The sequence below is a fragment of the Miniopterus natalensis genome, chromosome 11 (assembly GCF_054644295.1).
Source record: "Miniopterus natalensis isolate mMinNat1 chromosome 11, mMinNat1.hap1, whole genome shotgun sequence".
In the NCBI taxonomy this organism is placed as follows: Eukaryota; Metazoa; Chordata; class Mammalia; order Chiroptera; family Miniopteridae; genus Miniopterus; species Miniopterus natalensis.
Window position 1 is genome coordinate 18,254,095 of NC_142091.1, and position 23,009 is coordinate 18,277,103.

The window sequence follows — 23,009 nt, forward strand, 5'->3', positions numbered from 1 at the left end:
ATAGTGCAAGCATTTTTAATAATCTTTAAAGGATACCATGTATTAGAATATTTACGAGTTCCTAATATAACAATCTGACTCTATTATGTACATATATTCCAAACTTATGACCATGCCTTAGTTGTTTAACTTAGTTTTCCCTGTCAAAGGTAATATTAGTTGCTGTTAAATTTTTCCTTTAAAATCATGGTTCTAGAGGGTAGCAGACTAACCTCGAGATGGAAAGCAATCTCTTCTGCAGTATCACGTATCAACTCACACAGTTCCTTTATTTGTTCATTTATTTACTCTTGCAGCAAACACTTAACATCCGCTAGATGCTAGGGCCATAGACAAGCTTGTCTGTGTGATCAGCCCCAAAACAACTGGACGTGCGAAGTCCTGAGATGAGAGTAACAAAACCCGGTGAATAGTAGCCTTATTTGTCCAGTCCTTCCCTCCTGGCTTGCTTAACTACTTACGAATATCGGAGTGTCTACTACTTAGAGTAGGCGAGGCAGTTAAAATACGTCATGATGTATATAGTCTTGGTGAACAGGCGAGAGGAAAACTAAGTGTAGAGCTACAAGGAGTCAGAGGATATGATTTAGTGTTAAACTGAGTGATGTAAACAAGGGATGGCAAAAACACCCTTCAGTCTCTGGGTTTCTGGGCCTATGCCAGACATTGTTAATCATTTCCATTTCCCCCCACTTCATATAGACGCAGGCTCAGAGTCCTTTTCCCGATATACTGCAGGAAGCCATCTCCATTCGAGTCTACCTACTGGGTCAACTATTCGCCATCTCCAGCAAGACAGCAAAGTTCTAAAAAACGATCAGGATCACGTCCTCAAATATATTTTCTGCCACCCTTGCAGTATTTTTCCCCCAACATAGTCATCACGTCTTCATCTATGAATCCTCTGCCCCTGTCCATTTCTCTCCTGGCCATCTCTCCCACCAGCATTGCCATGATTTATAGCAAAATAACAAGGTGTTTTTCCGTGTCTGGATAAATCACGCAACCAATTAGAAAACAAAAAGACAAGTCAAGCCTTCACTTTAGTGTGTGGGAAACACACAGGAATTGCAGCAGCTGCTAGAACTGTTCATCAGTTTCCAGTTCTCCCCTTCTCCCAGGCACCCACCTTGTTAGAAGTTAGATCTGGCCATGTGCTCGGCTTTGGCTGGTGAAATGTAAACATAAGCACTTAAAACGCCAATGGGCAATTGCCCATCTCCTGATTTCCCCCTGCCTTGACTGTTAATATTACCACAATGATGCCACCTTAGCTTGGGTCCCAGAGTGAGAACACATGGAGCAGAACCTCACCAATCCAAAGGGGACATGCCATATGACCAGGAAATAAAACTTTGTCGCTAAAACCACGGAGATCTGGGCTAGCAGAATCTAACCTCTCCCAATAATACCGCTCTATGACTATGCATAGTGCAAGGGAAGAATCCATACAGGAGGCTCCTCAGACAAGGTAACAATATTGAACACGAAGAGATGTGTTAGCATGAAATTTGACAAGGAAACCAAAGGCTTGTTTCATTCTGCAACACCATTCATTGTAAAACCCAACAGTGATTTAGCATTGGCTTGGGGGAGGGGGGAGCACATTGAAAGGATTAAAAATGTTTTTTTTAATAATATGGTAATAGTATAAATTTATCCATAAAAGTATAACCTCTTCCATTTCGTTGTCCAGTGAAAGTCCAAGTTCAACCCTTTTGTAAATTGACTCTCAAAATCTTTAGAATCACTTCTTCCTCCGGTACTGATGCACAGCTTCAAGGGAACATGACCTTTCTCGCAACCAGTGAGTGTGTGATACTGATTTGCTTAGCTTAGTACTTGTAAGGGCTCAGAATTTTAAAGAATACTGAAGAATACTGGGGCTTCATCTGTATTTTCTATAATTATGTCATTTTTAGCTTACATGAGTTACATGTCACTAGAGCCAAACAATTCTCTTGAAAGCTATCAGTGTTTGACAGGTCAATGTTTATCACCCTCACAATGCATGGATTATTTGCATTCATATCTTATAGTTTTGACAGTTATTTGATCTGTTCTGAGATATATGGTCATTCCTACTGCTTTCAATTTTATTGTCTGAAGTGGGAAGAGGATTCGTGTTTTGAACCTCAAAGAAAAATCAAAATTCACCTTTATTTACTTGTACTCACTGTCTCAGCTTTGGTCGTATAAAGCACTTATTTCTTTAGAAGATAATATAGATGAGATAGCTTTTATCTATTTTTTATTATATTAGCATTTTCAGTCTCTTTTTTCATACTCATTTACATGCACAAACCCTTTTTTTATTTTAGTGCCACCTTTATAAAAGCATTTTAAGTGACACTTCGATATCCAAATATAAGTGATAATTCATCCACATCTGATGCTACCAATTCAGACACCTGAGGCTGAAATCAGATGAATGGTTATCTCCTAAGCATGACTAAATGTGCACACTCGAAAGTTACGCCAACGATGTCCCAACTTGCTCCACTTCCTAACAACCGGAACAGTTGTTACCTTTACCAATAATCATATTTCCCTATTTTGAAATATTAATATGTGAAAAAAGTGCTCTGGAATTTGGTGGAATTTGGTGTTGAAAAATGACTGGATCTATAAATAACACTAAAGACATATAGTTTAATAAACATTTAAATATAATAGATATATATAAAGCATTCAAAGATAATATGTGAGGTATAACTAAGGTACATATTATGTATATACATGTAGGTATATATTATATATATATGCACACAAATAATAAGCCATGTGATTATTATCGGTTCTTGCTATAAAAAGTGTTTTCTAAAAAAAAAAATGCTCAATCTAATTCTTCCAGGCTATTATTTGTCTTTCTGTTTTGCCGGTGATCGTTCTTTCTCTCTGAGCCGTGTTGGCAGTGGCCAAAGCAGGTGTTTTTGTCATCACGGTTATCCTGTTTCCTGAGGGTTAAGTTGCATGATTGAAAAGATCTCTCTCTTCAGCAGCCTTTGATTCCATAACACTTTCTGTCATTCCATTCAGCATTGCCCTTCTCCATCTGCCACACTTCCGAATGCTGTTCCATTTTCTTTACAGCCTTTACAGGTAAACATCACAGCACAAAATCTACAACAGAAGAAAAGAGATTTATCAGAGAACTAATTGATATGAATTATGGCATAGCTATTTTAGGGCAATCTTTATTTTTACTGATTTTAATTTTCAGAAATGAAACCAAAAATCATTTCCATTTTAATATAATTCTACATCACTTCTGCAGTCTATAAAATGAATGCTGTTTTGAAGGAAAGAGTATGATTGCTCACTGTTGTGTGATATAAAACAAACCCTTGCATATTAAAAGATACAGTGAAGTGAGGAAAAATAAATATCAGCGTGGTACTGCGGGCAATTATCACACTCCCAGTGACTATTTCTGGCAAATTTTCAAAAGGCCTTCATAGTACTTTTCGATGGACTCGGATTCTTCAAGAAGAATTTTGAGCTCAGGGAATTAACAAAAGGATTATCCTTAAAACATTGTCTCCAAATTATTACTATGAGGAAGGTTGTTTATGAAACTTTAACACATTGGTTTATGCCCAAAGGAACTGTGATTATTTTTTTTAAAAATGTATAATTGCCAACCAATTCCCTCCCCAAATTGTCATAAACAGAAAGGTTTTCTTCACTGCTGAGTTCTTAGAAAAGTCTCTGCTGGAGGATTCTAAAGAAAATCAGCTTTGCTCTTGAGTTGCTTGAAAGCAGAGTGAGCGGGGGGGGGGGGGGGGGGGGGGGGGACTGGTAAAGAGCAGAGAGTGGCTTTCGGAAGACCAGCTGGCACTAGGGACGCGTGCCGGGTGTTAACCCTGAATTCCTTGGTGGAGATTGTCCCACCAGTGGTCCAGGGGAACTGAGTTCATTGATGGCAAGCGTCAGGGCCTTAGGAAACACTGAGGAACAAGGTGTCGAAAATGCTTTCAGGCTGAGTTTTAAACGAACTTTGTTAAAAGAGCCTAACGTTTACCTTTAGCAGTTCATACGGTGAGACTCCAGCCCTGTGCCTTTCAAGGCGGGAGATACTTTATGGAAAATTTTCTAATTGCATTTACTTGGATCTCCATGGTGTATTTTAGGGTCTGCTTTACAACATGACCCCTTCGTTTTAAAGTCAGGGACTCCCTGCCCTACTGTCTTTTATTTTCTCTCTCCCTCGTTTCATTTTCCCTCTTCAACAATCTGCGGCACTATGTCTCAGCAACAAAGGTACTGTTTTGTGACCTAGCTCAGTTTTCGATACCATGTTGCTATTTCTTGAGGGAGGGGGCAAAGTTTATTTGAGGTGGTTTGGTACTAATAATAATAATGCATCAGGCCAGGCACAGACCTGCCGAGCTTACTGTATTCTCAGTTAGATGGCTGGGGAGGAAGAGAAGCTGTGGGATCTAGTCAGTCACCTGATTTCATATATTGCTCCACAGATATGAGAGCAGTCCCTAAACGTAGAAATGTATAGGAAAAATATAGTACATGTAGGGTGGTTTCAGGCATCCACTGTGGGTCTTGGAGCTGGAAAGTATCCCCCGGGGATGAGTGCGACTATTGTATATTTTGAGTGTCTCCATGTGCCCAGACTGGCAAGGCACTGGGGTCAGGTTAGGGAGCAAGACATAGTTCTTTCCCTCAAGGAATTTAATATTCTGCATGAGATTTTCTTTTTCTTTTCTTTTTTTTTTTTTTTACTTTCCTATGAAACTTCCAAAGCAATTTTAAAGCATTTCAAATATCATCAGTTTTTATCTCTTGTACCTAATCAGCCTCAGAAAGAAACCTCGACTTAGACTTAAAAAAGACAAAAGACAGAATACATTTTTTCTACACTAAAGGACTTATTTAAACTCCTCCCCAGTGTGTTCAAATTGATGCGCTAAGTGGCCATTAGGTGCTTCGGACATTTTTCTGGTTAACAAGAAGTAATATTTTACTAAACGATATGTGTTTGAGAATCTTGTTGGAATCACCCACTTGGACTCTTATTTTAGGTGACAGCATACAACTGTATATAACATTGTTACATAGCCCACTGAAGATTTTCCATTTCAGATCCCGTTGTCCCATCATTGCCTCACTTGTGTCTGATAGTCGCCATCCAACCAGCGCAATGCTGTCCCCTTGAGAGAAAATTGCTGAGTTGTCGTGTCATTTGGGCCTGAAAGGAATCGTAAATGCCACACTATCCGACTCTCTAAAGTATTAGTTTGAGAAATAGAAGCTAGAAAGATGACATGTTGTGTCGAATGCTGCTGTTTGCTTTAGTGGAGGAAAGTCACCAGGAGAACACAGCGGAGCTGAATTCAAAAGTCCGCTCTTGCCTATATACCAGCCTTTCCTTCTTTTGACTTGCAACAAATCACTTTAACTTCACTGTGTTGATTTCATTACCTGTTAAAGTAGCAAAACAAAATTTAATTTAAAAATAAAAAACAGAATGAAAGCAATAATATTTACTGCCTACTCTTTTGTCAACTTATATTTATGATAGACTTACAAAAGTGGATGCTTCTGAAATATACTGCACCCTACAAAAATTAAGTGTTCGCATTGTGGTTGCTGTTTTGCAGCAGAAGTAAGACTGGTTTATATATCATTCAACTACGTCCTGGGTAAACATTGTTTCTATTGTCAGTGTTAGAAAAGTCAAACCCTCTAGACAATGTTTATAAGAGTTTATTTGAGCCAAACTGAGGACATATGCGGGGGAGCAAAATCTCAAATGCTCCAGAGAACAACAGATTTGCAGATTCTTTTATGCATTTGAAATTAAAGAAGGGATGTAAGGAAAACTGGAGAAAGCAAGGCAGGAATTGGATTATAAAATAGTTAACAAGATGATGTGCTCTCTTGAGGGTTAATTCTCCCTTCTAAGGGTATTACTTCTGGTATTTCAAAGGTGTGTTAACCTAGATGCACAAGAACAATGGACAAGGCTGGCTTAAAACCTTTCACTAAAGTTTTAGGCCTGGGGCATGACTGCCCACCATGACCTGCCCAGTTTGGAATTTATGATCAGATCACCCTGTGAGATCACTTTCCATAGAACCTCTTTATTTTTTTTCATTCACACTAGAACAGCTCATAGAATTTAAGAAAGCACTATAGTTGAAATTACAGCTTTACTATAAAAGGTACAAATCAGAACCAGCCAAATAAAGAGACACATATGACAAGCACGTCTGGAAGGGTCCAAGCATGAAGCTTTTGTTTCCTTGGGACAGGTCACCTTCCCAGCACATCCATGTATATCACCAACCAGGAAGCTTACCCACGCCCCAGTGACCAGAGTCTTTACTGGGGTGTCATTCTGTAGGCAGGACTGACTGAATCACGGACGATGTGATTGGACTCAATCCCCAATGCTTCTTACCCCCAAGGATGTTGGGAGGTCAGGCTGATATCAAGGCTCAAAGCCCAAACCCTCTGATCACATGTTGGCCTTTCTGTTGTCTCCAGGACCCGTCCTGCAACTGCAACTACTTAGGGGTCCGAAGTAGGTCACCTCATCAGCATAATGTGTCCCAGGGGTTTACCATGAAAAAGAACATGTCTATTGCAAAATTCTAAAGGTTCAGAAGTTCCCTCTTGGGAACCCAGGACAAAGACCAGACAAAATGCTTATTATACAACATACAGAAAATAGAACCTGGATTGGATCTATTTTAAGTAATGGGAAACTAAGGCAAAAAATTATGATTTTTATGATGGAGAAACCACTGAAAAATTTCACTTGAATATATGGTCATTAAACACCATTAGATTTTTAAAATTTATTTTCACGCACTTCTTCATTCATTCAGCAATATCTACCTCCTATGCTGATCAATGAAGATACACTATTACATTGTCCCTGTCAAAAAAAAAAAGTCACTTATTTGCATTACATTGAAAAGAGGAAGGATGAACTATTTGAAATTATTTGCTTATTTTAATTCCAATCAAAATGAACCTGAGTTCTGAGATAATTGTTCATTTTTACTTGTCAAATATGATGTTAAGAGAGCCGCCCATCCTCAAATACAATGTATTCGGCATCAAGTTTAGATTTGTGAGGAAATTTGGGAGGTGGGGGATAATAGAAGAAATGTGTGTGTGTGTGTGTGTGTGTGTGTGTGTGTGTGTGTGTGTGTGTGTAGTTTGTTTCACCAGAAGGTTACCATTCGGTCTTATATTTTGAAACAAAATCGAGAAGTGCTTTGAAATGTGATGTTTTAAACTGTTGTTTTTTTGCTTTCCTGTAATTGGAGCAACATACTAATTTCTACAAGTTGTGACTACTAACAGAGAGCAATCACCTCACAGACTTGTACCGGAGAGACGAAACCATCCAGGTGACAGGAAATGGCCACCTGCAGAGTCCCCGATTCCCGAACAGCTACCCCAGGAACCTGCTTTTGACGTGGCGGCTCCACTCCCAGGAGAAAACGAGGATACAGCTGGCCTTTGACAACCAGTTTGGATTAGAGGAAGCAGAAAACGATATCTGTAGGTAAGTGGAGAGAAAAAAATCTATTTTAGAGAACTCCTCTAAGGTGAAAAAAAGATGAATTTAAAAACATCACATTGCCCGGCCGGGTGTGGCTCAGCAGTTGAGAGTCGACCTAGGATCCAGGTGATCGGGGTTCGATTCCCGGTCAGGGCACATGCCCGGGTTGCGGGCTAGACAGCTGATCAATGACTCTCTCATCATTGATGCTTCTACCTCTCTCTCCCTCTCCCTTCCTCTCTCTGAAATCAATAAAGATATATTAAAAAAAAAACAACACACACACAAAAAATCACATTAAACTTCCCTTTGAGGCTCTTTGGACCTGCTCAAGACGCACCATTTCTTTTCCAAAGAGCCTTATGGCAGTCCTCGCAGACAAAATAAATTGGAGCATAGACGGCTGCCGCGGAGGGAGGGTCTCGTCACCTGGCCGACTCACGGAAACCCACTGTCACATTGTCGGAGCCAGGCTGCGTGGCCCCCAGAGAAGGAGGGACTCCGCAGGCCCCTGTCCTGGCCAGGCTAGAACAGCCTCTGTGAGCAGACGGATGCATCCAATAATCCTAGACGACCTGCAGCCGGTCTTGCGGTTCTGCTCCTAGTCTGCCTTGAGCGTAAAGAGTGTGCACCCTTCTTGGCTCCAGGAGCTAACCCAGGCTGTCACCTGTGCAGCCCCAGGAGAGGGTGCCGGCCAGGACCTACGGTGTCAGGGCCTGACCCTGAAATCCTAGTTTTAAGGTGCCTGATATGTGTCAGAAGGAAGAAAAGGCACCCCAGAGACTGAGTGCTCACACGGCCTGTTTCCTGCAGCTTCTGAGCCAGCATTGGAAGATGAAAGTAGGGGCTGATAATCCCCCTTTTTTGCATATTTATCAGAGAAAGCCCTGGCTGTTGTTTTTGAAATTGTCTGCTCACAGCATCTTATTGACTTAATTAGCATGTATAAGACTCGGGGAGGATTTCTTCCCTTTCTGCAGTTAACGGCACACACTTGCTCCGCATTGCCAACAACTACTGAACTGCTAAATCCTTCCAGTAGGTTTGCTTTCCTTTGAATAATAAAAAGAAGGTGCCTCAAATTTGGCCACCCTTTGTTGCATGTTTATTATGATGACAGCTTTTATTATGTTGCTATTTTTTCCAAGAATAATAGCAGTTACTATTATTTTCTAGGACCATAGAGGGTAATGCATGCCCGAAAACCGATTCAGATACACGCCGGAAGAGGCAGGCAGTATTTACAAAGAGAATGAACTGGAGCAGATCTTGTGTCTTTTCAACCTTGAAAGAAAGAACTAATTTTCTGTGCCCGGGAAAAATGATTGTGGAGAAGGGAGCAGGGGAAACAAAAACACATAACACTATTAAAAGATTGTAAAGGTGTTGACATGGAAGGGGAAAGCGAGGTCTCCACTACTGAGCAGGCCTTTCCATCCTGGTAGTGAGTGTGCTCTTTTGGCATCTTGGCCTTAAAAAGAGAAGAAGAGGAACTTAGGATGGTTTGTTTTTTTGGCCCTACATCAAATCTAGTTGCTTCTTAAAATGTCTGGAGACAGGTAGAGGATAAGAAGTGGAAAGGAGAGAGGAAGAAGGGAAAGACACAGATCAGAGACTTGCCCCCGACTCTCTCTAAGAAACTTTGCTTTCTTGACATCAGATCCAGAGCAAAAGTTACATTGATGATGTGTTTTCAAAAAACAAAAATGACCTATTGCATTATTAACAAAGTTCCCAGTGTGCTCCTGCTTTGTGCAGTAAATATGATTTACACATATTGTATATAAAATGAAATGCAATTGATTTTTCTACCATCTGGTAGAAAGCCTCCTTGATGTTTACACACAGTATTCTTTTATTGCTTGAGTAATGATTCTTTGTTAGTTATTTTCACCTTCCAAGGACCATATAAACTTTAGGTAATTAGTTTACACAGTGCCCTAGAGTTGACCAGCTGGTATAATTGTATAAACCTTCTTATTCTGCCCATAAGGAAACTGAGGCAAAGGACATAAGGGCCTCATAAATCACTGCCAACAAAATTTAGTCACCGTATTACTATGTTTGCCTCCTCCTTAGGTTACCTTGCCCAGCCCAATAAGTGCTCCGAGGTGCATGGGTAGGACCAGTAAAGCCATATTGGATTTTCTTCATATTTAGACACGATGTCTCTCATGCTGGTTCCTTTTGGCAATTGTGACAAAAAAATATAAAATGTTTGAGAGACTGCTGCTGTCACAGGAAAAGGACAGGGACTGAGGTGGGTCGGCCCTGACACTGTCTGGCATGTGTAGGTTCTTGACTTCATACAGGAAAGATTTGATGACACAAGTCCAGGTGATTTTGAGGCAAGATTATATCAACAGGAGTGAACCTAGGCAAGGTGCCTTGGCCCTTTGAAAACATGAGAAGAATGGAGCCGAGGCAAGGCTGCCTTGGCCCTTTAGAAAGAAAGTCACGGAGGCAGAAGAAGTGAGCCAGCTGGGCTGCATGGACTCAGGAAACAAGTTACAGAGGCAAAAGGAAGGATCTTGGAGACAGGTTCAGGGGGTTAGCCCAGGACGAGCTGCCACTGCCCACGGATCCCCTGGTTGCAAGTCTCATGGGAACCCTTAGAGCTTAAGAGAAAGAGAGCAAAGATATATGCCTGAGGAAGTAAGGTGGGGGCACTGGTCTGCTCCAGGGACAGCACTCATTGTGTCCTTTGTCTTAAGGATTTTTATATGTTTTCTAAAGGCAGGAATTTTAGGGGAGGTCTCAAAAGAATACTCATCAGCTTTCCAGATGTGTCCTTGGACATGCTGATGCATCAAAATGAGCTGATAGAGGGATTGGGGTCATTCTCTGTCAGTTTCACTTTCAAAGAATGTCACCATCACCTGAGAGGGATGGGGACTGAGGTGAGTCTTCCCTGGAATGGTCTGGAATGTGTAAACCATTTGCTCCTGAGTGTCCTTGGTTAGGGAAGATAATACCTTGTGATTTATTATCTGGCTGCAAATTGCTCAGCTGTTTCTGTCTCAGTTTATTCCACTTGCCAAGGAATTTTTCTAGCATCTTCCTAGCCAGCCTCACTGCCACTGATCACTATGAATGTTCATCATTTGCATTGAGAAGTCATTTGGGGAGAGGTAGACTGGAGGAGTGAGACACTGATACCCAGAACCAAAAGGCAGACAGTTCAGCATCAAGTATGTTCCAAGATCTTGGGTGTGTGAAAATAGAATAAATGATCCCTAGAAGATGTCGACTCTGTCACTAAAGATGTCGTACTATGGGATTGAGAGGTCGGATGGTATGGAGGGACCTCAAGGATCGAATGGCTACATGGAATATCTAAATAGGTCTTTCCTGTCTTTTTCAATCCTGGCATTCTGTTTCTCTGACCAATGCCGAAGGGGAACCTGTGATCTGGAGCTCACTTACACCATGGTGTAACCTGCCCAGATAGTTAGAGTACTGGTTAGCACACATCCCTACCCAAGTAATATGCTTTCCATTATGATAAAAGTCACATTTTATGATATTATCCTCTCAAAAGACAGCTTCCAAAAAGAGAAGGTAGTGATTTATTCTGTGTAACGAAAGTGCTATCTGCAGATTCTATATGCTCTACAGATACCGATCATTTCCTTTTTTAAGAAAGTACTGAATGTCATAAATTAATTCAAAATAGGAATTTGCTTGAAAAATTTTATACAATAAATATTTGGACATATAATTAGAGCTACATCTTCTCAAATATGATGATAGATTATAGTTATTAGATTTTTCCAGGAAAATCTTATAAGCCAGGTGCTCAGAACGTTGCCCGCTTTGACTTTTACTGATTTGGAAACAGTCATGGCTAAATGTGTATAAAGATTCTCACAAAACAGATTGTGGAAGTTTGCATTTGGAAAACCTAATCTAAAAACTAGTTTTGCTTTTAATATGTCTGTAGGTTATAATTTTCATTTCATCTGGTAGGTCCTAAGAAATCATTTATGTTGGTTTTCATTTGTTGGTGAAAGTATGAATTTCAGAGTCTACTTTAACCAGAATTTGTTTTATTTTTGTTAAATTGATATCAGGTATGATTTTGTGGAAGTTGAAGACATATCTGAGACCAGCACCATTATCAGAGGGCGATGGTGCGGACACAAGGAAGCTCCTCCCAGGATAACATCGAGAACAAACCAAATTAAAATAACATTTAAGTCTGACGACTACTTTGTGGCTAAACCTGGATTCAAGATTTATTATTCTTTCGTGGTGAGTAGCTTACCCACACTGTGATTAAAAGAAGACACTGTCTTCATGAAGTACAGAGATCGTTTTCTGTGATTAAATACTGTGGTGCGAAGGTGTATTCATTCCCTTTGGCACACTTTGTTCCTACCTAGGGCCAAAATGCTAGAGCATTTTCTTAGTAAGGAATACCATTTTGAATATATTAAGTCACCTCTTGGGCCCAGACATTTTGAAAGAAAACATAGCAAATAGAAAAAGTAAAATTGTTTATAGTAAAGCAGACACCATCCAGCCAAGTAGAAGGTGAGTGAGCGTCGAAACTCTGATCTGAAAAATTGTCTATGTATTTCCAGTCACAGAAAAGAGTCCCGAGGATGTTAGTTTAAATTATCCCCCAAATTTGGGAAGGGCCTATGTGATCATCATAGAGCCTCAGAGTTAGCCAGCATCTTAAACATCCTAATGCTTCTGACTGTGAGAGAGTGTTTAACCTCTTATTGAGCCAAAATTGACATTGCAGTTAATTCTACTTGTTGGACCGCACACACAGTCACAGTCCTTTCAGGTCATAAAATCATATAAAGTCCCTGCTTGTTGTTGGACACTCTCATAGGTGTAGTAGATACAAAAACAGGGTTCTTAACCTTCCCCTTGAGCTTTTAGTTTGATAGAGATAACAGTTAAAAAGGAGTAACAACTGAGAATAATGCTTATTAAGACTGAATTCCTGGTTGCTTTCCGTCAAGCCCACGGAGACAGCAGAATAATTTTGCCTGTATATTATCTCAACTATTCCCGCATCCTTTAACTATGCAGAGCATACTGTCTTTTGTTCTCTCAACAACATTTTTAACTCTCCTTCAGTTTGTTTCTATCGCTTTTCAAAACGTGGATGCCAAAATAGACCACAGTGCTATAAATGGAATGCATTTGTTGTGGTTTTTTTCCTCTTATGAGTTAAATTTAGAATAGAAGCAAATCTTGCTTTTTGTAAACTAATGGTTTTTCTGTTTTTACATTATTGAGAGTCATGAACTAGTAAATGAAAATTCTACATCGGAACATTGTAAATGGAGAAAATAGCATGCGGTGACTCTGGTTCCAGTTTTAATTTGAAAATAATCCACCGAGCATGATTCACATTATTGCAAACTCATGCAATGCTGCTCGGCATTAAAATTAAAGGGTGAGCTTTTGGTTCCTACATTTCTTTGCCTTTTCATGTGCTCAGTGATGCATGTGTTCTCAATTGTTCATGGAAAACACAGGCTTGGCATGTTGGAATGGTGATGAGTGGTCTTAATGAAGCGCCTTATTTCTCCTTTTCCAAGTGCTATTAGTGTGAGTGAATATACTTTTTTTGTGAAGCTTTGGTTGTGACTAAGTCGAATGGTCCATAATCAGTTAGAAAACACCCCAACTATAATACAATGTCTTTAAGGCAAAATAACGTCTTTTTATTGAAAAGGCAGCACATATATGAATTTAGGGAAGGGTGAGTGCTGTTTGTGGTGTTTTGCAGTGTGGTGGAGGTTCATCACTCATCTCCTAGCCAATGGTAAGTGGAATGTTGTGCAGTCTCTGTGGTTTGAATGTAAACTATTGGGCATCACTCCACTCACACATTCACTTCTACCAGTAAGTACATTCAATTGTGTTTTTTAAAAATGATGATAATTATAACTTTTTGTGTGTGTTTCATTATTGGCCACTTGGTCTAGCATTCATTGAGAATAGCTCCAGGCTCTCTTTCCACTCCTAACAGGCTTCTTGCACAAAATATGATCAATTAGGATTGAAGTGCTTTGGTGGCTGAATTCCAAGAGGTAGGATGAGTTTAACCTTCAGGTATGTGTAGACTCCAGATCTAAGGGACGTTTTGATAAAAGTCTTCCATTCGAGTCTTGCTCCACAGGGATAGAAGGTCATTTATGGCTCTACCAATGTTTTAGGAAGAGCATTTTATTCATGTTTAAATTTTACTTGGAGAGACATTAAAGCGGAGTTCATTAACTCAAATGTATAGAAATTGGGCTTAAAACTCAAAGTGGGCCAGGTATAAATTAACAGGTAGAGAGTGGGATTAAAAATGGCAAACTTTCTTTAAGTCCGTAAATACTGATTTGTAAAATGTTATGTAGGTCTACAAAACCTCTAGGGGTTGGAGGCAGCTGTTTTGCAACCCCAGCTTTAAGGAATGGTAGGTGCTAGGGAAATTTGAACCTTAGTTTTGTTTTTGAGAAGTCAAGTGCTCTTGGAAAATGGCAAGTGGCTAATTGGATAGGTTAAGGTCACCTTCCATGGAAATTCTCACCTCTTCCTTAGCTCAGTGACTCTCCAGTGTACAAGGACTTCCCCTGACATTGTAGGTTATAAGCATCCAGGGCCACTAGAGCCTCTTACATGAGAATCAGATCTACATGGTCCATGCTTATAATGTTTTTGGAATACCAAGTCGTTTTTAGTCAATTTTTAGTCAAATTTTCAGTCTAGCAAAGTGTGGAAGACTTATAGATAATCTCAGGATCACTTATTTTTGGTTGAGAATGGTTCTTATGTTACAATTTTGTTTCATATGCTTGGAATTCAATCTCTACCTTTTTATAGCATTTGTCACAGTCTCTCCTAAGGCAAGGGAGCACTGCCGCATGGGACCAGAGCTGTGCTATAAAGCTCATTTTGCATTGAATAAGGTTTCCCTGCTTACTAATTGTGTGATATTGAACAAGTCTCTTACCCTTTGCTTTGACATCTATAAAATGGGGATAAGAATTGGAGTTCATGTGAGTTCACATATATTTAGCACAGCACCTAGGACATAACAAAATTACTCAGTAATAATAGTGCTAATGATTCTACATTTTCCATCACTAATTGTGTATGTATCTGTCTCTTCCAGATAAGTGGTAAAGAATTATTTGAGGATAGGACAAGTATCTTATCCCTGTGCATATTTTACAGAGCACCTTATATTTCTATGGCTAGATGGTGCATTTGTTGAATTGACTCTTTCCTAAGAATATATAGGGATTGCCTAATTTCATTTTCTTGCTCACTTGCTCAGCCTCCTTTCCTAATTTCACCCCACTGAGGAGAATAGATATTTTCAGAGGGCATAATTAAGCAGGATGGATAATATTATCAAACACTTGTTAACATGATGTGATTGTCTAAATAAATTAGGCTCTCCCACCTCAAATCTGGTTTGTTAGGTTATGAATGGATGGACATTTTTTTTTTTGAAGGCCATTAAGTAGATTATTGGCAAGATGTCCAATTACAAGGCTCCAAAAATGGTGTGTGAGAAACAAGCAGCCTGAGTATGAATTTCAGCTATTGCTGCTTCCTGGCTGAAGGCTCAGTTTTTCCATCTGTAAAATGGTGATAATATTGCCTAAAATTAAGAAGATGTGAGGATTAAATTAGATAACTTTTATAAGGCACTCTTCCTGGACAAGGGATTAATTACTCAAATACTTACTGCCCTTATTGTTATTATTATTGTTGCTATTATCATGAACATATCAGGCAACAAGTGAACTTGCTGGACCTGTACAAATGCCCAGTTGTCAGTGTGCACATGTACACACACCTCTGGCTGTGATCCATTCCCTTCATCCAAGGTAGAAATATTTCACTGCATATTGTTACAAGCATAAAAAATTGTGCCTTTAATAGAAGGTACATTTTCAAAATGCAAAAATAAAAAAATTGAGACATTTGAAAGTTATTCAAAAATTATTTTGCTTTAGTAACAAGCTAGTTTATTTTATAAGTTGAAATAAGCTAATAACCATTGTAAAAACTTTCTAAAATAAAAGAAGCAACTTTATCAGGCCAGTTACTTAACCGTGTGTCTCTGCAGTTTGAATCAACTTCAAGGGTGCAGTTCCATTTCCACTGAGATTAAAACGCTACATGAATCATGGATTTGCATTATAAATAATTATGTAAAATATAAGAGGATGGAAAAGAAGACAAGAAATAGGAGTAGAATCAAGGAGCTGAGTAAGATCATATCTCAATTATAACAACTTTTACAGATTTTTTAAAAATTGATTTGAGAGAGAGAGAGGGAGAGGGAGACATCAACTTGTTCCACATAGTCCTACATTGGTCTGTTGCTTCCTCTGTGCGCCCTGACCAGAGACAGAACCTGCACCCTGGGCCTGTCCGGAGGACTCTAACCAATCGAGCTACCCGGCCAGGGCCTTTTCAGATTCTAATTGTGCTTCCCTAAAATCTAGCAGTTGTTGAAACGAAATCATGGTAGGAAAGTCATCCTCAGTTGCCTACACTGAATTTTGAAGGACAGCTAGGGGGTGAAGGAGGACCCCATTCACTTTCTGGATGAAATGTGTGAGATCCCATCTTTAATTGCACAGTCAGGTAAAAACAGGTGACTGTTCGGAGCATCCACTTCAGCCAGGACTGTAATAGAGCCAAGGACAGTCAAGGTCATGGTGGGGATCCTCACAGCAGAATCAGTTTACATCAGTTTCTTCCTCTCAAAATTGTCCTACTGGAAATTAGGAGCTGTAAGAGCCTCAGTATTGTTATTTAAGTGCCTACGGTGAGACAGACCAACCAAAACCCTGGAGATACAGAGTTCCTGCCCCCAGGATCCTGTGGGCAGTGGGAGGAAACAGACAGTAAGCATGTAAGTAAATAGGGTCGTCAGTACTTATATACACACAAATTATTTGAAGTTCAGTAAAAGCTAGAAAGAAGATAGAAGAGAGTAGTGGGATGGAGAGTGACAGGAAGAGGCTCAGTCCAGCCAGCGAGTCAAGGAAGCCCTGGGCATGTGGCATTTGAGTTGAGACCTGAAGGATTAGGCGGAGGCACCCATAAGGAGCTATGAGAGAAGAGTGATTTAAGCAAAAGTACAGCAAATGCTAAGACCCCAAAATAGAAAAGAGATTTATTTCCTTTGAAGGTAATGATTCTTTTGAAGTCTTAGGACTTAGGCTGCTGGAAGAAAGCAAACATAACAGAGGGAAGTAGAACTTTACCTAACGACTGTCTTAGTCAACAGTGAGAAAGGGGATTTCTTACCCTCATCTCAGCCCATCCCTCCCTTGAGTATCTCTTAAGTCTCTCAGTACTGAGAACAGGTAAATTTTTTAGGTGGCTAAAACCAGAGGGACAGCTAAGGTCAGATACTAAGAAAGTATCAGTAAGATATCAAATGAAGTGTAGGTCAGAAAGAAAATCAGCACCATGGCCAGGCTCAGAAAGGAGGAGAGGAGAGCCACAGAGACAAATGCATGCTCAAAATTTCCCAAGTAAATATTATTGCACTAGGCCACCAAGTTGGCCAGCAAGCCTAAGAGCTTCAAAGGGTGTTGGTTGAAGCACTCATCCTGAAGGACAGAGTCTCATCGTTGCAGCCTTTTATAGGCAAGGGTAGATAAGTGGCCTTATTTAAAATCTTACAAATGTTTTAAAATTTCACCAATTCCAGAGACCATGTTGATGACTAGGGACCTCATTGGAAAGGGTTAGTGAATCAGTTATTTTGATCAGATTGCTTTCCCAAAACCTGAATACATAATGAGAACTTTAATAGAGTTCATGAGATAGGTATAGGAAAATTTAACATAGTCCTGGAGCAAAGGATAATTTGACCAAGGGTATGGCTAGTTCTAGAAGCACGTATTAGTGGGTAAGCAAAATAAAGGGGAAGTGGGCTCTTGCAGAGGTGGGGGTAGGGAGCAGAAGAAGAGGAGCTGGGTTAAAAAAAAAAGATTAAGGGAGAAAGAGGAGTGGAGACAGGAAAGTGAGGCGGAATGGAATCCTATGATGGTATTATTTGGCTCTGTCTAATTCAGGGCACGGATGCTAGTTATGCATTTGTTTCAGCGCATTAGACAACAGGTTTTTTTACTGAGCACCTATTATGTTCCACGCACTATGACCAATACTGGATATAGAGTAGTGAACAAATCAGCCAAGGTTCCTGCCATCATAGAACTTATAATTGGGTAGGCACAGTCCTAATGATGGTGGTGATGATGATGATGATAAATATGTTATAAAATAAAAATAATAAAAAAATACAACGTCTAACCCTTTGAGTTTTGTGAAGATCAAATGTATTATGAAGCAATGTACATGAAGTGTTTAATGCAGTGCCTGGCGTGTCATAAATAATCTGCCACTACTGAGCTATGCATTGTATGTAGACTGGTTTTAAAAATATATGGAATTTAGAGCTTTGACATCTTAGAGAGCTAGTGTCTAGGTCAACCCTCCTGTTTTACAAGTGAGGCAATGAACACAGGTTAGGCGGCTTTACAAGTTAAACAGTGAACCTGGAGAGCCTATGAGTTTGCCTGTGGTCACAGAACTCGCATATACAAGTTATTCACGAAATGCAAAAGCTTTGGATCAGCTTCAGAGGAAAATAATGTATCTAAAATGTTGCCTAAAATTTCAGGGAGCCCCTGAATCTCATTTATGATGCCCTGTGAGTTCTCTCAGATGCAGTTAAGAACCCCACACATATTGCCTCTGTGTGTCACCTGACTTTTGGAATGTTTCCTGCCGTGTCGACTAGTCGTTTTCAACACAAGCATGTGTTTGAAATAATACTTTACTACTGTAATTAATTTCCCTCACATGAGCAGATGCCTCCCCACTTGCAAAATAAACACATGTGCAGCTTTGAAGGGATGCTGTTTGATGCGCCTCAGCCAGTCTGGTGTCTGCTTAGCTAGTATTACACGGACATGCTCAAGTAAACTTTTGTCCTTGAAAACCAGAAAGGTGTAGTGATTTTATTTTATTTTAAATATATCTTTATTGATTTTAGAGAGAAGAGGGAGAGGGAGAGAGAGACAGAAATATCCATGATGAGAGAGTCATTGATCGGCTGCCTCCTGCACGCCCCTGACTGGGGATCGAGCCCGAAACCCAGGCATGTGCCCTGACCGGGAATTGAACTGCAATCTCCAGGATCCTAGGTCGATGCTCAACCGCTGAGCCACGCCAGCTGGGCAGATGGAATGATTTTAAATGACTGCACCTCTTTATATACATAGAACTTTCTATAACTGTGCTCTTTGATATAATAATATTTTGGTAGATCAAGAAAATGGAAAAAAAAAAGAAGAAAAAAGCTATGTGAACATATTAGAAAGTGGCTTGCATATTAAAGATATGCCTAAAACAGCACTATTTCTTTCTTTAACAGCTATGAAGTGAACCTCAGAGAAAAAACATCTCCACCTAATGTTCACTTGTAAATTCAGCAGGTATTTCTGAGAACTTACTGTGGATAGTAAGAAGATAATGTTGGTCCTATGATGGAGAAACGGTTATAAAGCACTGTGAATTGCAGTGATAAAATATGAATGTAATATTCTGGGCACACCAGGAAGAGGAACCTTAACCTCACAAGGGTAGGGATTGCTGGTGTAAGGGAAGAAAACAACATATTTTTCCCTCTGCCCCCTTTGATTCTCTCTGTCTGGGACCCTGCAAATTAGACTGACCAAAGCCAGGTTAACAAGAGAAAACAAACAGAAGTTTCTATCTTTTTTTTTTTTTAATTAATTTTTAGAGGGAGAGGAAGGGAGAGAGAGAAACCTCGACGTGAGAGCCGAACATCCATCGGCTGCCTCCTGCACGCCCCCCCCAGGGATGGAGCACGAAACCCAGGCAACCTCCCGGTGCGTGGGGTGATGCCCAACCAACTGAGCCACCCTGGCCAGGGCCAAACAGAAGTTTCTTAACACGCATCCTCACATCCATGGGAACACTCAGCGATGAGCAACTCAGAGCTCGGGCTTATGCAACATCTTAACAAGAGAATACACACGTTTAGAGAAGTGACAAGACAAAGGAAAAAGACTTTGAGTTTCTAGGACAGCAAATTGTGGAAAAATAGATGAATTAGATAAATATATGGAGGAACAAACAGAAGCTAACGGTTAGTGAGTGAAGTTTGTTATGAGAATTCCTGCGACGCCTCCCTAGGCTGAGAAGGGTCTGGCGCTGTCCGGTGATTAACTTCTGCCCTTCCTGGTAGAGGGGAAGGGAGGAAACCTCTGCACATGTTATGTACTCGGGGGAGGGCGAGGGGAGGGCAGAGAGCTCTTGCCCTGTCTGCTTCTTAACTGCCTTCCTCTTAAAGCAATCCTGTTCTCAAGTGGCATCGTTTGGGGTGGCATATTTCACTCCCCTTTATTGGACTGAGTCAGGGAGGAACGAGCGCCCTGGCAAGAGGGTGTTGCCTAAATAAAGGCACAAAGTACAAAAAAAAAAAAAAAAAAAAAAGCAAGGTGTTTCAGAATCTTCCTATGACTTAATTCAGCGTGTTGCAGGCTAAGAGTACTAACAAACACTTACCTTTAAAAGAGATACAAAAGGCCAAAAGATCATCAGAATAGCAGCTTTATTCATGGTGGTTCAAGAAATATCAAAGCTGAGGACTCTCTCGTAAAACTAGAGTAGAGAGAGAGCTTGGCTGGCACCCAAAGCCAGGCGGGGTGTGTGACTACAGCGATGCAATTCCAGACCCAAGGCTTATTCTCAGGCGTCTGGGGCCTATGAAACAGGCTGGAGGTACACTTCCACACCCCTCTCACTGCCTGGAAGATCGCAGGTCTGGTCACAAATAATCACAAGCAGGGAGGGCAGCCAGCCCCAAACCCCGCCACGCCTAACAGATGGGCCCGGGAAGTGGAGGAAGTCGGGAGTCAGAAGCAGGCAGCTCAAGAGAGAAATGTGGGGACAGGGTGGAGATAGAGGAAGGGAGAGAGGATGACAGAAACGATGAAGGGAAGGAATTCGTGATGAAAGAGACCAAAAATGTTGATGTCTCCGTATCTGTGGGCTGAGGCAGAAATGTGGAGGGAAGGGTTTCCTCCTATAGATGAGAAAAAAAAAAACAACCAACAAAAAACCAAAGGTTCCTGTGCCCATAGCATCCAAGCCCATAGTGATTTTTATGCCTTTATTTTTTAATCGGTCATTTTTGGTAAAGGGCATTGGGAACTTAGTCCAGCCCACCTATGGTTCTAAGGAGAGCTATTGATCGGCTCCATCCCTCTAAGAATCAGCTATTCTGAGTGGGAAGTCGAAGATCCCTGGAACTTTGGGGAAATTCCAGTCTCTTCTCTCAGGTGAAAGAAGGAATTGAAATCAATCATAAAGACAAGACTCATCTAGCCTTGAAAATAACTGTCCTTAATGCCCCCTTTATCAGTGGGAATGTGACAGATTAAGGCTGACCTCTGTTCAACATTGCTTTTTCCACCTGTGATAAAATTGAGCTACAAAGTGACTCCTCTTTTTTTGCAAATGAAAATCAAAACCAGACAGGTAAAAATAAGTAAAAAAAGAGGAGAGAAAGAGATTGAAAAGGCATGGAGCCACCTCTGAAAAATAGAGATGCATGAATAGATAATCGAGTAATCATTGCTTTTTGGCTGGGCCCTGCTAGTCATGCCCTGATTGGCCTCCCTGTCTCCTGTCTCTCTATCTTCAATCTGTTCTGCACGTGGTTGCCAGCTAAAGCAGAGCAGTGATAAATCAGTTTCCAGCTGAAAACTGCTGAATGACTTCCAATTTCCTATGGAGCACTGTCCAAACTCCTCACTCTGATACTGAGAGCCTCCTGTGTTCCGATCCCAGCCTAACGTTCTAGCTTCAATTCCCCCTTCTTCCGATACATGTTCTTCAGTCCAGATGAACAGCACTATTCCCTGATAGCCCAAATACCTTGTGATTGTCCACTTCTAATCCCTGGCAATTAATTTACCCATATAAAGAGTCAAGAATCCAAGCCCTTCTCTGTCAAAGACATATTCATGTCAAAGATCCTTCTTGTCTCTAGCTCCTCAACCACTTATATTCTTTCCCTTCATCAGGCACTCAGATTGCTGTGTGGTTGTTTTGTTTTTTTTAATAAACATTATGGTTCGTACCAGGTAGGTGTCAAAATGTTTGAGCTGTACCAACAGGTATTCACTGAGTACCTATGATGCGTCTGATAATTGGTAATAAAAGTAACACCCAATGATGTGTGAAGAGAAGTTATACTAACAGACCACTGCTATGTTTTTTCAGACTTAGGACTTGTTCCCTCTCATTTTAATGTTGCAGCCAAACCAACATGCCAATGGGCCTTAGCTGCTTCGATCCAGCACTCACTGGACATTAAGGGGGGGGAAGGGGGAAGGAGCATGGCTTAGGGGAGAAGATGGAGGTGTGAGAGCCATTGTACAGGCCAGATGTCAGTGGACTGTGGAATGGAGCCAGACATTCCGATTCTAAAATCTGCCTCTACTATGTTTCATCCTCAAGGAGCATGGGATTGCATCAGTAACGGCCAGACCTCAGTAGTTCTTACATCAGCATGTAATTGTCACATCACAGACGACATGGTGTGGGTCTTCTATTGATGCAGCTGCTGAGCCTTGAAAGATGTGGGTGTTCTTAATAATCATAAAAATATCTTTGGGATTCTGATAGTGTACCACTCATTGCCGAGGCCTCAAGATTCCCCATAGTGATTTATTTGACTTTTTGAGGTTTTTCTTGACTGAATGGAGCATAGAGAGTGACATCTGTGTGTTACCTATGACGCCTAGGATACATGATTTAATTTGTGCACGCTACTGGTTCTTCATCTGTAAAATGGGAAGGGCCCACCTGCATTATAAGGCTGTTGAAGGATTACCTTTAAAATAGATGGGTTTGATATACATTGTGTACAACAGATGGAACTGCTGTTTTTACTGTTCTCATTAAAATGTTTCTGGAGGATTGGAATCATATTAGGTATGACCTAGGTCCTTTAAGAGGTCTTACGTCTTAGTCCATTTGGGCTGTTTTAAGAGAATATCATAGCCCGGGTGCCTTATAAACAACGGAAACTTATTTCTCACAGTTCTGAAGGCTGGGAAATCCCACTTTAGGGCATTGGCAGATTCAATGTCTGATGAGAGCCAGCTTCCTGGTTCATAGATGGCTGTGTTTTTGCTATAACCTCACATTGCAGAAAGGAAGCGAGAGCTCTCAGGGGCCTTTTTTATAAGGGCACTAATCCCATTCAGAAGAGCTCCACCCTCATGACCTAATCACTTCCCAAAGGCCCCACTTCCTAAATTATCACATCAGGGATTAGGTTGCAACATATTAATTTTGGGGAGACACAAACAGTCAACCTACAGCCTCTTGGAACCAGATGAACACTGGGGGGACCCTTGGACTAAGAGTCTAAGAGTAA

At 40.6% G+C, this 23,009-nt stretch overlaps 1 protein-coding gene across 2 annotated transcripts in view; it reads left to right on the plus strand.

The window, feature by feature from the left end:
- The window catches only part of PDGFD (platelet derived growth factor D), a 210,612-nt gene that overhangs the window by 125,860 nt on the left and 61,743 nt on the right, over window positions 1-23,009 (plus strand). Inside the window, exons 2-3 of one of the 2 annotated variants that reach the window (XM_016206736.2) lie at window positions 7,336-7,540; window positions 11,611-11,791. In XM_016206736.2, coding sequence (XP_016062222.1) covers window positions 7,336-7,540; window positions 11,611-11,791 — 386 coding nt within the window. The remainder of the gene's footprint in view (window positions 1-7,335; window positions 7,541-11,610; window positions 11,792-23,009) is intronic. The other variant, XM_016206737.2, reaches the window with a different exon arrangement.